The 15,931-nt window shown below is 36.2% G+C and overlaps 1 protein-coding gene across 4 annotated transcripts in view; it reads right to left on the minus strand.

The window, feature by feature from the left end:
- The window catches only part of LRP1B (LDL receptor related protein 1B), a 603,435-nt gene that overhangs the window by 32,126 nt on the left and 555,378 nt on the right, over positions 1-15,931 (minus strand). For 2 of the 4 annotated variants that reach the window (XM_021398823.1, XM_021398822.1), the window contains exons 78-83: positions 14,655-14,878; positions 14,288-14,394; positions 13,013-13,129; positions 11,668-11,841; positions 11,010-11,135; positions 4,005-4,169 (exon numbers count right to left, since the gene is read on the minus strand). In XM_021398823.1, the coding sequence (XP_021254498.1) occupies positions 4,005-4,169; positions 11,010-11,135; positions 11,668-11,841; positions 13,013-13,129; positions 14,288-14,394; positions 14,655-14,878 (913 nt within the window). Of the gene's footprint in view, positions 1-378; positions 740-4,004; positions 4,170-11,009; positions 11,136-11,663; positions 11,842-13,012; positions 13,130-14,287; positions 14,395-14,654; positions 14,879-15,931 lie in introns of those variants that run through there. The other 2 variants (XM_021398824.1, XM_021398825.1) reach the window with 2 other exon arrangements.

The following is a 15,931-nucleotide window of genomic DNA, read 5'->3' on the forward strand; positions in this document are numbered from 1 at the left end:
CCAGAAGTGCATCTCATATGCTGTGGCATTCTATCTGTATCGGAAAACAATGACAGATTTGCTTTCACGGTGTATTTGTGTTGAGTTTTGAGACAGAATCCAACAATAACGAAACTTCCCAACTCCCAGGGAACCCTCACAGCAGCTGGCTACCTTCAGAAGCTCGTTCCCCTGTGAGGCTCCCCAGCTAAACACCAGCAGCGTGCAGCAGAACCAGTTTCCCTCGAGTCAAGAGACGTGCCCAACAGCTTGGATGAGCAAACACCACATCAGGAAGTCCAGATATCGTCTCGGGCAAATCAAATTCACAGAGATGCTTCACAGAGCCCATCGTGGCAGAACTAATAGACAGCAACTGACTCCTTGAAATGGGAAGGGGGTGGAAATACAGTTGCTAAGTGGTCCCTGTGTACCCTTCCCCATCACTGGCTATGGCTGCTGCTTCTCATATCAGCGCTAGCCCGGAGGCAAGTGCTCTGCTGTTCTGCTGTGTACACTTATTGACAGGCCCTATAGTTCCCAAAGGGCATGTGTGTAGAACGGCACTTGTGGATTGCTTCCATCAAGGCTATCCAAGTTGGAAAATATAAGAAATCAATAAGGGCAATCAGAGCTTCTACAAAAGGGAGATTCAAGCAAGCCGCAGTTATCGAGGGTCATTTATATTTTGTGGGTACAATTTGGATGGGCACTTATACACATATGGACGCTGGAACTTCCAGAGGAAAAAGCATCATCACTGTGAACAACAACAAAAAAACAACAAAAAAATGGAAACAGGGAAAACACAATGCTCCTTGATTGCAACAGATTAGTAGGACAGTTTGATGAGCCAATTGAATAGTGGATCAAAAGCTCCATTAGAAAGAACTGGTTGGGAAGGCAGTTGCACAAGTAGGAATAACACAGTAAAATAAATTAAAATGATGGTGAGTTGATTTAAAATCATAATTTTGTACTTTCCAGATGTAAAAGAATTCTCTACACAAACACACAAATAATCAGTATGTTCCGTACCTCTTGCCAATGGACAGGTCAACCTGCTAGGACGTAACATTTGAAATCTAGACGCAACAAAATGCTTAACTTAAGTTCTACAAACATGAATGAAAAGCAGAATTCCTGGTAATAAAGAACCTTTATATTCCTACATGTTTCAATGTGCAAGAATAAATTAAATTGTCCGCTAATGAGTGTGATGAACTTGACAGGGCGGATCAACTCTGCCTCCAAGGCTGAAATGATGAGAAGGAAGTGAGTGAATGCTGCTCTGTTCCGTATTTCACACCCTCAGTCGAAACTGTAAATGGCACGTGCAGCCCTTGCTGCTAAATGTGTGTTGACCCAGTAGCATACTTAGCATAGTGGTATATCTGACTGGAAAGAAGGAATGGTTGTTGCAAAAACACCTGAGGAGTTAATTTTCGTTAATTGATCTTTAATGCCTTAAGAACATCCACTTTAGGTTTCCCTTGTGGAAAACAAAATGGTTTTACTACAATATGGATTAGATTAAATTAGGACAAGGGAGACATCTCATTGACTTGTTAGTTTGTTTCAAGAAGACACGATTTATAGTCTGATAAGTAATACAGTCTGATAAGAAGTAGAGATTTCTTCCCAATAGAATATTTACAGAATCCAGGGGCAAGATGTGCAAGGAAGATGAGATGTGGATCAATTTGAAAATGTTATCTGGAATGCTGAATGAAGTCACTTTGATTTAGAAAGATATATGATCTTTTCTTTCCACATCTTCACATGTAGGTTATAGCGTGGGCTTTAAGGCATGAATTGGAAATGGCAGATGGAAAATCTGGTTAACGTGAAATATGGTTATTAAAAATTTAATGAAACTTTGACAGTGGACAGAGCATAGCAGAATAATACTCCTATCAGTAGGTATGGCCCAGTAAGAGCCATCAGAACTTTTGACATCATAAGGACGTGGGAGCGCGGTGCTCTCTTTGTGCTCAGGAATAGGACCTGTGACTCTAAGATCCAGGTCTCCATTGCTGGTCTCAGCTGATAAAAGCTGAACATGTTTTGGCTGACTGTGGTACAGTACAGTTCTGATGAAGTTAGAGGCTTGAATTCCACACACCAGGCAGTTTAACATTGAAATGTGGACTGTAGTGATATTCGTGCTGCTCTCCTGATGACGTTTTTGGTAGAGACACATCCTGTTTGAGACCAAGCAGAAATAAGGATAACTTCTGCATCTCCAGGCTTTCTGGAGCAGATGGGGCCATGATTAACGAATCAGCAGCAGTATATTGTATAATCTGCTCATATCTCTCACTCACTGGTGACCAAGTCTGCTTCAGCAATCATTCCAGCAAGGCAGAGAGATTTCAGAGGTTCGATTTAGTGGGGAAAAAAGTATTAAAAATCCAGTTTATAGCATAGCTGTGTGAGCACAGCAACTGTTAGCTGTCTGGTGTAGAAGAAGTTGTTGGAGGTGTCTGAGCTCAATGGCTACTGTCAACAGAGAAAAAAAAATAAAACCCAGAGGTCTCTGCAGGATTCAGAACTGAGCTGAGCACTGGGAGCTAAATTACTAGTTATATAGTCTTTTTACACCTCAAGAGTATCAATTAAATGCCAGATACGTAAAGATGTGGGAGTAAACATCCTCTCTTCAGATGACAGTGAAGTTCTGCACATCATTTAAATCATCTGTGAACATCTTCCATACACTTGCATGTCCTCACTAAAAACGTATTGATCTCACTAAACTGATACAAATCTCTGCTTATCATTTGTGTCAGTACTTCCGTGAGCTGTTAGAAGCAGTTTCAAGTATAATTCAATCAACTTCAAGTAATTCTGATTTTCCACTATTTAGCCATTATTGGTGACATGAACAATGAAAAACATTATTAACCCTCAAATACTCAGAACTGAAAAACCCTTTGTTTAGCATGCATATCAGTAAATCAGAATAGGATCCATTGAAGCCAGCATACTAAGTGAAGCTGAATTACTAAACTATACAAGCTAAATTAGTACAGAATTTTGAGGTAAACATTAAGATCTAAGCTCACTTTGTCACAGAGACTAAGATACGTGATTCAGCATTACAAGGAGTTGTTTTAAACAGCTCCTATGGTCAGGAGCCTGTCCTTTCTTTTTGACGTTGGTCATTTCATCACATAGGATAATAGGATTCAACTTCAGCATCTGACAGCCTTCCAAGAAAGCAGACAGCAAACTGCTCCTCCAGATGTTCTGCTTTGAATCAAACATTTAAATGCTCTTTGGAACAGAAAATAGAACTTAACTTCTGCTTTCTCAGACAGCACTACATTTTAGAGTACTACTTAACACACTTTCCCTCTCTAGCCCAAGCAGTATTTAATTGCAGCAGAGAACCTGGAGCAGCCTATGTGTTAGGCACAAAGGCCAACTCCCAGATACCCTCATTCTGACGGTTAGGATAATCTCCCTTTAAGATAAGAGATGTGATTTCAAATTCCTTCAGGCAAAAAAAAAAAGGATTTGAATTCTGATCTACCAAATCTTCCTCAGAATTAGGGGAAGAAAATGCCTATTTTTATTTTTATTTATTTATTTTTTAACTCCAGTAAAATACAGGGAAAAGGCTGTAGTCTCACCACACTAGTTTAAGGAAATTATGCCCAGCAGCACAGAAAAGTTTAGAGAACGAATTAAGATAGAGAAAGGGGAAGGTGAGTAGTGTTTTTCCACATGTGGTCTGACTTTACATTTCCCTTTTGACACCTCAGTATGTATGTTTTCATGCTGGATAGTTCCATGCTCCTTTTTATGGGATGTAGTTTGCTTTTGCCAAAACACTGAGACCCATAGAAGAAAAGCACTATTGATTATAAAGTATATGTACAGTATATAGTGCTATATTGCAAAGAATTTAAGTACAGACAAAGGAAAGAAGTTACAGAAAAAAATTACAAGCTAGGAATAGATTCAAACACTTAAAATAAGCCACATAAGACAATATAAAGCTGCACAGAAATATTTACCAAGGAGAGAGGCTCCACAGGTTCCTCCGTTCTGGCAGTAGTTGTAGCAGTGGTTGGTTTCACACCTTTCACCTGAGTAACTTGGCCAGCAGTGACATCGCGGATCCCCCTTCTCATTTATAATGCACTTTCCTCCATTTTCACAAGTTAGTTTGCACGTATCATCTACAGCAAGAGCACAGATGACAGTTTGTATTTTACATGAAGCTACTGATCCCTGCCTATGTGCAAAAATATATATCACTTTCAAAAAGAAAAAAGTAAACTACCACGCAGGGCTAGAAAAAACAAAGACATATTTCACAAACCATAAGCCTGTTCTGGAAAGGCCATCAAGAGCTGCAGAGGCAGTGGGAGCTGTATGCAGGTCTGGGGGCTTGTATCATGCCAGGGTACTGGGTATGTCCACTTGGCTCCTGCTTAATGCAAACAATGTGACAAGAAAGCTGACCCCCATCCCCAGAGGATGTCAGTTAGTAATGACAGTGTGAATTCCAGTTTGAAGCTATCATTTTTAGTTTAAGAAATGAAAAAAAAAAAAAAAGGACATTGGTTTCGTCCGGGGGATCTGAGAAATTTTCCCTGTACTCTTCTGGTGCACTCAGCCTGAAGGGATTTACCTTTTAGCAGTTGATTTACTTCCCAATCTCTTCCACTCTATTATCATCCTTCTTAATAAACATTATCAGAAATATTTAAAAAGAAACTGCTCAGCCTGAAATCATCCTCAAAAAATGGTGTTTGCGTACTAACTTGGTATTTCTAAACCATACTTTCTAGTTTATTCTTTTCTTTTACAGAATCATACAGGTTGGACCTAAGATCACCAAGTCCAGCCATCAGCCCAACCCCACCACGTCCCATCATGTCCCTCAGTGTCACAGCTACTCTTTTCTTTAACATTTCCATGGACAGTAACTCCACCACTTCCCCGTTCCAATTCATGACCACTCTTTCTGAGAAGAAATCACAGAATCATAGAATGGCTTGGGTTGGAAGGGACCTCAAGTATCATCAAGCTCCAACCCTCTTGTTGCATGGCTGCCAACCTCCATATCTAATGCTAGTCCAGGCTGCCCAGGGCCCATCCAACCTGGCCTTGAACATCTCCAGGGATGGGGCACCCACAACCTCTCTGCACAGCCTGTTCCAGCACCTCACCACTCTCGGTAAAGAACTTCCCCCTGATATCCAACCTAAATCTTCCATCCAACCTGAACCTCCCCTGGTGCAATTTGAGGCCATTACTTCTTGTCCTATCTCTGTTACCCAGGAGAAGAGGCCATGCCCCACGTCAGCACAATCTCCTTTCAGGAGTTGTAGAGAGTGATAAGGTCTCTCCTGAACCTCCTCTTCTCCAGACTAAACAACCCCAATTTTACCTTCTGTTTGTAAAAATTACTGAGAAAAGACAATAGTCTACTGCTCCGCATTTGCCGAGTGCTCATGGCAGCTTCTTAGCTGTGGGGTGCATGGTATCATACATTCTGATTAGGACAGATTCAATCTTTCTATAAAGTTGTTTTGCAATTAGAGTTGTCCCTGTCCTGGAAACACCTAGAAATAAATCTCTGTTCATTTGAGTGAACAAGAAATAAAATTGTTCGATTACACCAACAAGAAATTAATTACAGACCAGCATGTACACAATGCTCACGCATCCAAATAATTGTAATCCTGAGCAACAAGAAGCTTTGCAGCTCAAAATAGACATTTAGCAAGACACTTCATCTCTCATGTAACAAAACAAAGTTTATAAAGACAGACTGCTGCCAAACTAACCCAACGTCAGAAACACTGAGCAGTAACATATCCACTGATACAGATGTTTTGCTGAATAACTCTTTTTTTTATTATACAAAATATGAAGCAGTCAAGGTATCCATCTGTCCTATATCAACCATTTTTCATTTGAGAGAGATGCAAGTGCCTGAAGTTAAAACTAGACAATGCATCTGAAAGTTCTTGTAGAAGACTGAGTGGCACTATAATATTTAGGTCTTCACAATACCAGTATGAAATACCATATATTCTTTATTTTAAGGTACCCACCCCGGATCTACATGTACTGTAACAAAGCTACCTTGTGCTTGGAACTTTGAAGATGGCTCAGTATTTTTTTATTTGGGTGGTTCATTAAATCCTTTGATGTTCCATGAACCATTCTTCAGTTACTCATTACAGAAGTTGTTTAAATGGATAATGTGGCATATCTTATTGGCAAGAAGGTCTATTTTTGTTTTGCTTATCTTATCTGTTTTACTTATCATTAGTCATGAGTTTATAGAGCAGAACTGAATAAAAACCGAATAACACTAAGGACGAGTGCTCATTTTTACGAACCTTTCTGATAGTATATTAAAAATACCCACTGTATTTATCTTCTAGAACAATTCTGCTCATTTAAGAGACAAAATTTAAAAAAAAAATTAAATTCTGACAGATGCTATGAATTCAACAGGAAAAAAAAGTATCACAATGCATAGTTATAACTATAAAACATGAAATACAAACCTCAAAGTTACCCTAATCAAACCAAGAAATACATGCCTTCATACTGTCAGAACAAAAATACCAAACCAAAAATTGCCCACAGTAAAGCTTATCTAAACCAAGTGCCTTTCAGTGACTAGGACGCTCATGTCTTACACACTTTAAATGCAATACGTGTTATATCTTTATGAAATGATCAACTAAAGTTGACCTGGAAAACCAGAAAGGATTGTAATATTTTCCAGCATAACAAGATTAGTAAAACTTACAACTGATTTTGTTCCCTATCCAAGAATTTAAATAAAAATCTCATACAAAACTAATAAAGGTTACTAAAACAATTGTAGACTATACATAAACTAAAAAGGTAGGACTGAAAGATGTAATAGATAAGTCAATTTAAAAATACTATGTTACAAAACCGTACAGGGGTTTTCTTGCTAGTAGGTTTTTTTTTTTTGGTCTGAAAGGAGTTAAAAGAATCAAATTACTCTAGCTGATTCACATCAGTGGAGTCCAAAAACAGATTGGATGCCTTTGTATGGGAGACAGGAGCAAAATGGGCCCGTAGGAGAATACAGGAAGAAAAGAAAATACAGGAGAGAAACACAGACAAATTGCTACAAAAGGCTGAATACATCTAATCTGAATTAGTGAATAAAGGCTTTAGAGGAAAAAAAATAAAAAAAAGAGCTGGGAACATCTCTGGTAAGTATTCACTGCCAGAAACAAGCAAAATAAAATTGAGATAAAAAAAATAAAAAAAATAAAATGGAGTCAATTAAATACTAGTCATAGGTAACTGGAACTTGGACTCAAACACTTCTCAGGTGTTTACTTTTCTTTTCTGAAATGTCAGGCGTAAATAATTTCACTTGTTATGAGGTCTGCTCCAAAAGTAACGCCTCTTATTTTATGATGTTGGCCCACATCGTGAGATGTCAACATTGGTGGTACGGCAGTAGAAACGAAACATTCCCACCAATAATCCATTAAACGTATTGCTATGTGACAGATGGCAGCAGAGAGGCAGTGTGACAAAATGGCATCTGACAAAGAAGCGCATAAGAAGTAAAAGTATGTCACATGAGGAAAAAATGAAACCAATTGACATTCATTGATGCTTGCTGAACATTTACGGAGACGAATGAGTGGATGGCAGTGGGTGGAGCATTACAGCAGTAGTGACAGAGACATGAAAGACAAATCATGTTCCAGATGGCTGTGCAGATTTTTATGAGTGTGGCATGAAGGCTCTTTTTCCTCGCTGGCGAAAATGCATAGTTAATGGTGGTGAGTACATTGAAAAATAGTGTTCTGTAGCTGAGAATTTGCTCTATCAAACAGTGTTATTGTGCTCTTTGTGTCTGCTGTAGTTACCATGGAATTAAATAGGAGGCATTACATTTGGAGCAACCTACATACTTTCAGTGCAGCTACTGAATCTGATGTGAAAGAAAGTAAAGAGGTTAAAGGATATACGATTTTATATATTCTCTCCTAGCCTGGTTATTTACTCTCCAGCAGCCTTGATTTGCTTACTTCAATTTTAATAAATCTTCAATAAAGAGCAGAATAGCATTGATATGCAGTTTTTCTTGTGTTTTCTTTTTCTGATATGACTATTGCACAGAAACATTAATTAGCCTACTTGGTCTCTCTGCCTCTTTCCTCCAACTGAAAGCCAAACAAGTCAGAAGAAACACTGAAAAAGAAGCAATGCAAAACTTGCTGAATTCCACCGATATTTTTCCTTTGGTTGTTCAGTTTTTCGATATTCCACATCACTGCCCTAAATGCATACATTTCCATTTCCATTGGCATTTTTGTAACAATCTTTTATTTCTCGAGAAAAATGCACCCTACTCGTTTTTTTTTTCTTCCTTTGAAATATTCACAGATTCGTAGAATGGGCATCTAAATGGAGAGATGAACAATTAATGAACATTCATTGGAACATGAAAACACGAACAGTTTCTCTTTCCACAGTGGAAAATACTATTTCATGGGCACAAAGCTATTTGTTCTTGCCTGTCCTAAAGAATATCATACTTAATTGAACTGAATGCATCTATTAAAGAATGAGTATGGAGTTCTAATGGTATGGAAACGTGTACATTTTACTGTCCCTCTGATGAAGGGCTCCTGCTCTCTGCCAGTTTTCCATCTGCCAAAGTTTTCAGAACAAGACGTAATCTCCAGATTTCATCTGAGTGCTCTAAGAATAACCTTGATTTCCCTTCCATTTTTTTTTCTTTAAAATATCAATTTGCTTTACAATCCTAAATGGAAAAGAAGGGCTAAGAAAAGGATGCATGGTGAGAAGAAACCAACACCTGCAGTAATTTAACTCATTTTCTTCAGTTCTAGGATATATCACTGTCCCCATATAAAAACTTTCTATCAGTACAGAAGATACTGCTGTAATCAATTTTTTCCTTTTCTTTTTTTCAAAGCAGAAGCAGCTTTCTGTGTTTGAACACTGTTCTATTTGATATCTAAAAAAAAAAACAACAAAAAAAACATCTGAAAGCAAGACAGAAATCAAGAAGATAGCAGGGATTGAAGTTCCATAGCTTTTGCTAGTACAGCTCTCTGAGGTAGAATTTGTGGGCAAAATAAAAGGTATATGGGGATTAACCTCTACATCCCCGGCCAGAGCACCTGGTTTCCTGCAGCCTGCGCATGCAGAGGGTGAGTCCCTACAGAAATGTGCTGAAGGAAACACCACAATAAATGAAATATTTTATCTCTGTTCAGAAGCAATGCCAGATCTGAGTCTTTGTGATTAGTCTCAGGATTTTCTTCCAGCCAAGAAATCACAAATATTCCCTTCTTAAAATGAATGTGGTAGGTATCTGCCCCCAAAACACTGAACTTCCGGAAGCATTCCATTACTCTTGCTCATTCAGCTGCGATACACACTGACTTCCTCCAGAGCAAATCTCTGCATTCCCAATCTACACTTTCAGCTTCACTATTCTACAGACATTAAACACAATAAACGTAGTGGATGCAAATCAAGTGGTCTCACTTCGCAATACAAAGAGGTACTCTACCCATTTGAAATCTAAAAAGTAGCTTCTAAATTGAGAAAGTCAGGCCTACTGCAGTCAAGAAATAAATCACAAGAAAAAAACACGTTATGCTCTGTCAATCATAATCAGCAAGGGAGAAAAATGATGAAAGCTTATCTAAGAACACACAGGAAATTGCTTTCTTTTTATTATAAAACCATTCTGAGTGATACAGTACACATATGTTGTAATATCTCTAACTTAAGAAAGCCAAATCAAACCCCAAAACTCTCTTTTTCATCAGTTGTAAGAAATGCTGGTAAAACAGCTGTCTAGAGCAATCTGGATTTACTCTTACAGAAAGCCACCAAGGATTCAACAATTAGAATTCCTCGCATAGTACTTTTGAAGAAAAATCAATTCAATAGATCAAGTTATTAATAGAATGACAATTCTACTGTGCAGAATTTCAAGACTTACCTCAATTTTCTTTCATTAAAAAAAAAAAACAACAATCCAAAGAGCCAGAATCTGAGTCAACTTGGGGGATACAGTCACAAGAAATAGAACAAGAGCCCTGAAGCGGTTAGGCATTTGGTCTTGATGATCTTTGTAAGTCCTTTCCAAGTGGACTATTCTAATTCTGTGAATGAGACTACCCTCCCAGTGACCACTGTAAGGCAGACTGAACAATAAGAAATTGTAGGAAGTAGAATATATTTGAACACATAATTTATAATGTACATAAATTATTGTGACGTACTTACTACATTTCCAGTGTCGAGATCAAACCAAACAAAACCAAACAATTCATCATTTAAAGAGTTTCACAGATACTCATATCTCAGATTAAAAAATGTGGATTTCATTTCAGGGGGTAACCAGATGACCACTGAAATTCTACAGGAAACTTTAAACTGATTTTGAGCAAGATTCTATTGCAGATCAACAAAAATATCACTATACAACATTTCCTTAGATTAATGTAATCTCCCCAAATATAAGGATTTTATAGTCATGCGAGGCAGAAATTGCTGTTTTGCATTTCTGACATTTTTCACTTTGCCAGAAATGTCCTGAGACAATGAAGACAACATAATGGAACATTTAAATAAATGGAATGTGTGTAGTTTGGGAGGTTTCATATACATTTTCTAGTTCTTAATCAGAAAAGTAAGGGATGACTATGGCTCCCATTTTTTATTTCATATTGTGTAACTTCCTAAAGGAAAAGAACCTTTCTTAGAGCTTGATTTCAAACAAGAAAAGACATTCATTGATAATTCACATAATGCGTCTTGTTTGGAGGCTGTTAGCGGACTCTAAACAGCAAATGTGTTGTCAACCTGCCATTAACTGTAAGGTGCTTGAGATCTTTTCAAGGAATCTGCTCATTCATCGAAGCCTAAGTGGAATGTCAGCCTGAAACATCTATTTCATACTTCAGTGTTAATGTCAAAATAGTGCACATACAAACACAATTTTCAATACCTACCTAAGAGACTCTGATCTATGCATGTCCCATTAACTAATGATTTTCCTTCTGGACAAGCACATGAGGCACCAGAAGGGTTGAGTAAACAAATGAATTCACATGTCAGGTCCAAGCATGGATTAGGCACTGTTTGAGAAAAGAAAACATTAAAAAAAATGTTTCTTATTTTTTTTTAGAATTATGCTATTTTATAGAACTATGACCAAAAAAATGATCACAAAATTCTGAGTCAGTTCCAATTTCCAAAATATCAGCAGCCTGAAGTCAGTCAGTGCTCACTCAAATGGCAGTGCCATATTCATACCATGAAAGAACTGACTCCAGTAACAACAAATATATTGGTAATATTCAATAAAAATCCTCATTTTATTTTGACCAGAGTATTTTTGTATTCAGTTCTTTTTTTTTTTTTTTTTAATATTTCATTTGCACTGTGGGTACGCAATGTAGGCATTTATCCAGTGCTCTTTCAAATGATAGAAAAATGCATCCGAATCTAAATTATAATTATACAAAGAAATATTACTAAATCTATTTTCATTTTGCAGAATCAAGTTCTATCTTACATTTCTACAGTTGATGGACACACTTTTATTTATTTCTCTTTTTCCGAGATGAACTTGCAAATACTCGATGTTAAGTAATTATGCTTACTCACAGTCCATTTGTTTGTAGCGATGAAAAATCAAGGCACTTTTTGCTTTATCAACATCAACACTTAGGTATTCTACAAGGCTCCTGCCAAATTTGTGTACTCTAAATGCACCATTTTTAGGACCTGCTCCATATATGTAATCCTCAAAAATGTCAATTCTATGTGGATGAAGTAAACCTTAAATAAAAATGAATCATAAACACAAATATTCTTATTCAAATAGTAAACAAATTAATTTTAATAACAACTTCAATTGCATTGCAATTACAAGCTAAAAAGCATTATTCTTCAGGCAGCACAGTTTGTACCCACAAAGATTGCCTTTTAAAAAGCAATCTTCTTAAAACGAATTCTTCCCATATTACAAACAAATAAAATCTGTTTGATTCAGTCTCAGAAACTGGTTGAATATTGAGAAGAATGGGAACCCTAAAGGAAGAGTGCATGGCAAGGAAAAAAAACCCAAAATATTTTGCTTTACAAAGGAAAAATTATTCTCATAAAATATTTCTTAAAATTGTTCCTTCTTAAACTGTTAGAAATACTACTTTTTATACTACATTTCATAATGATGGTAAATTAATGCAAAAGAAGAAACACAAAGTCTCTACTAATTCTTGCTTTTTAACAGTTAGTATCTTCCAGGACCCTCTGTTGAATTCCAGACCAGTGGTTAAAACACTAACGCCAGATGTGATATCATCCCAATGCAACTCTACTACTAACTGCCCACTAAGCATTCCCTTAAAGTAGATTGCTTTCACATTTTGAAATTACTCATTGTTCTGGTCCCCTCTACTAAAATTTCATAAAATAATGTTGCATGTATGACCAAATTATTGAAAAGACAACATGTAATCCGCTGAGAACCATTTGTTTGATCAGAATCTCTTTTCTTCTGAAAAAGCTTTCCAAATTGATATTCTTTCAGTAGAAATCTGCGATACTGAACTGACCTGAAAGAGAAATCCATTGTTTTTCCCAGAACTGGCTCAGGTTTCTAATCTAACCTTCACAATTCCTGTGCAATGCATACAGCTCTAAATTCTAACCAGTCAAGATCCTTGTGTTGCTATGTAGGTTCAAATAAGGCCATACATACATTTTACTCACAATGTTATTTAATAATAGCCAAGCTAGTAATTACATAACAGTCTAGCTGATTTACACATATCATTTAATATTTACTCCTTTAAAGTATAAGGTTATTTAAAATATTAAATATCTATTTGTTCAGATATCTAAAGCATTGCATAAAAAAAAAAAGCCATGACTATCAGCTAATTGCAAATACTTTTTGCTTTCATAGTTTCTACATCTAGTAAAATTTCTGGAAACCACTTCATACCTTGTTTAGTGCTCACAGACACAACCAAATCAGAACCATCAAACAGAACACTGCCAATGACAGATAATTCAAAATCAGCCCAGAACAAGCGCTGACTGAACTGATCAACTACTAGACCTATAAAGAAAAAAAGGAAAGGTTCAGTGAGGTATGCTTAGAAAAATGTATAGTTACTTAACCATTTTCTCAAACATTCATATTCTGATGGCAATGAGACAATGAAAAAACATGCCTAGAGACCAAGGAGAATAAAATATAACATCTACATCTTAAATCTTCCTCTTGTTTCAACCAATTTCTTTTACTTCCTTTAAGCTACACCTCATAGGTCAGTACCTTTTCAAACCATTATCCTCCACAGGTAGGGATATGCACCAGGTGAGACTATAAATGCAGGACTGAATCCTGCAATTTTCTCTACCAACAAAAAAATTATGTCACTAGATTTTGTTGTGACTACACAGCCTCTAGGCAATAACTAAATAGTTAAATCATGCCATCTTTGTTTCACTAGGGGATGCTTAAATGATTAATATACCATTTTAAGTCATGTCAAAAGCTTCTGCCTATAACAATATTTGAGCCATAAAATAATTTAATTCTGAGCTTCTGAAGTTGTAGTGTATTTTTAATAAGAATGGGAAGAAGCATTTTTCTTCCTACTTATGTAAGTACGTAAGTCAGAAAAAATACATCAAAGTAAATTATACATAACAGCAAAAATTCTCCTCTTAAGGTCATAAATTAATTACAGACAGATCAGAGAATGTGGAGGAAGTCTGACACACAGACACTGTGAAATAAGTTTCTATTTGCAACTCTGCTTAAAAAAAACAGTTTTTTTTAAAAAAAAAACAACAAAACTTAAAATCTTGTTTTTTTCTTTTAATTATTATTTTGAAGCGTATTTAGGAAATTAACTATAATAGGCTGCAAGACTTCATAGGCTTTCTTAGAAAACTTTTCCCACCTGATGTGCCCTTAATTGATTTTGCTTGTTAAATGTTACTGAACAAACCATTTCTTTTTTTAAACTGATTTTATGTAGTACTTAGGTATTGCTTTGTAAAATCTACACGTTGGGCTTCGCTGCAGACGTTTAAGTCATATTAAGATGTATCATGGAAAAAAAAAAACCTAAACATTTTTTATCAGCTGTACATGGATAACCACACACATATATATACTGCAAACTTAGAAACAAGGATTCAGTCAACAAATCCACACGGAGTTAGGAAATGCCATGAAATCAGGAAAAAACAATAACTTGCATACCTGTAGGCCTTTGTAAATTTTTTTGAACCAATATCCTTCTCAGTGTTCCATCCATAGATGATTCCTCTATGTGAGAACGATCCCCAATAACTGTCCAGTACATCATCCTAAAAGCATTACACATAAATATATATATATATACGTATACACATACTGAACCTCAAAACACTTCACAGATATTAAATTATTGTGAGTAACCTACCTGAAAGATGGGAGATAGCATACCCTGATTTACATGCGTGTAAATTGAGCGATGAGGTTAAGTAAGTGACTTGGAAAAGTAGAGATATTTATAGACATTTTATTTCTCTTAATTTGAATTATTGTTTGAATTACCAAAGTAGAGTAATGTGGAAAACTTACATACCCCTTTTTAGGATTTACAGCAATTGCATATGGTTCTCCTGCAATACTTGTAAGGAGTCTTGTACAGTTAGGTCCATTCAATTGACCTACATTGATGGAATATCTCAGACTAGTCCAATGAGTTGTATAGTAGCTGAACCAATGCATTCTGGAATGATCAGTCCAGTAAATGTTTCCAGCAATCCAGTCAACAGCAATGCCTCTAGGTCTTTTGAATTCTGGACACTAAAAGGAACAGATGTCAAAGTCAGATGTAATGAAATGATAATTTACAGCAGCTGCATAGTTACAGATTTGTACTGGCAAGTAACTTCTACCTTTCGCATACATATACATGCTGAAGTATTCAAAAACACTGAACTATTTGAACTTCTGCTGCTGAAGCAAATAAACCTAACATATTGTAATTCTAAAGGAAAAAACCAGCAACAAAGAATTGAGATTATACATTTATTGTAGTCTATGAAGAACTATGCTATGATATCTCATCCTAAACCTCTCACTGGAAATAGTACTTCATACCATCCTGAGATATGACTCCACAAGAGAATGCCAAGGGTAAATAAAATCACTGCATTTAGAACACTGTCAAAAATTACCTCTGAATTCTGACCAATATTAGTAGGCAGTAACAACAAAGCTATCAAAGCACTTCTCCTCCCTTGTTGTTCAGCGTGCTTGTGCTCCACCATCAACTAAAACTAGAGCTCCATATACAAACAAGTCTTGACTAATTAAATCTTTGAGATTATAAACAGTAATATCTCCATTATAATTTCACAATTACGATTAAAGTCTACACCCCAAAATACAATCCTAATGGCAGAAGTTCATACTGCAAACAGGAGATAGATATGGCCAGAATTCTCTGAAGTTAACTAAAATTCTTGAGGAGAGAAGTAAAATCTGGAAAATAGGACTATCCAGTTATCTTATACAAATGCAGCGTATCATCAAAAATTAATACTTGCATGAACTAAATACATATCCAATTGTTTGCTGGTTGACATATAATGATATCAAGTTATGAACAAAAACTGCTTATTCTATACAGCAAGACATTTAAAGAGTTGTTTTCATCATAGATTAAAGGTCATTTCAATCACTAGGTGAAGAAGTAGGACTTGGTGAATTAATTAATTAACTAATGGTGAATTTAGATAGTCTGTACAATCTTAATCCTCTAAAAATATCATAGAATGACCATTCTAAAGATATACAGGACCTCAACTTTTTATTTAGATGAATATTAGAACAGAAAAATTAAATGCTGCATTT

The sequence above is a fragment of the Numida meleagris genome, chromosome 5 (assembly GCF_002078875.1).
Source record: "Numida meleagris isolate 19003 breed g44 Domestic line chromosome 5, NumMel1.0, whole genome shotgun sequence".
NCBI lineage: Eukaryota > Metazoa > Chordata > Aves > Galliformes > Numididae > Numida > Numida meleagris.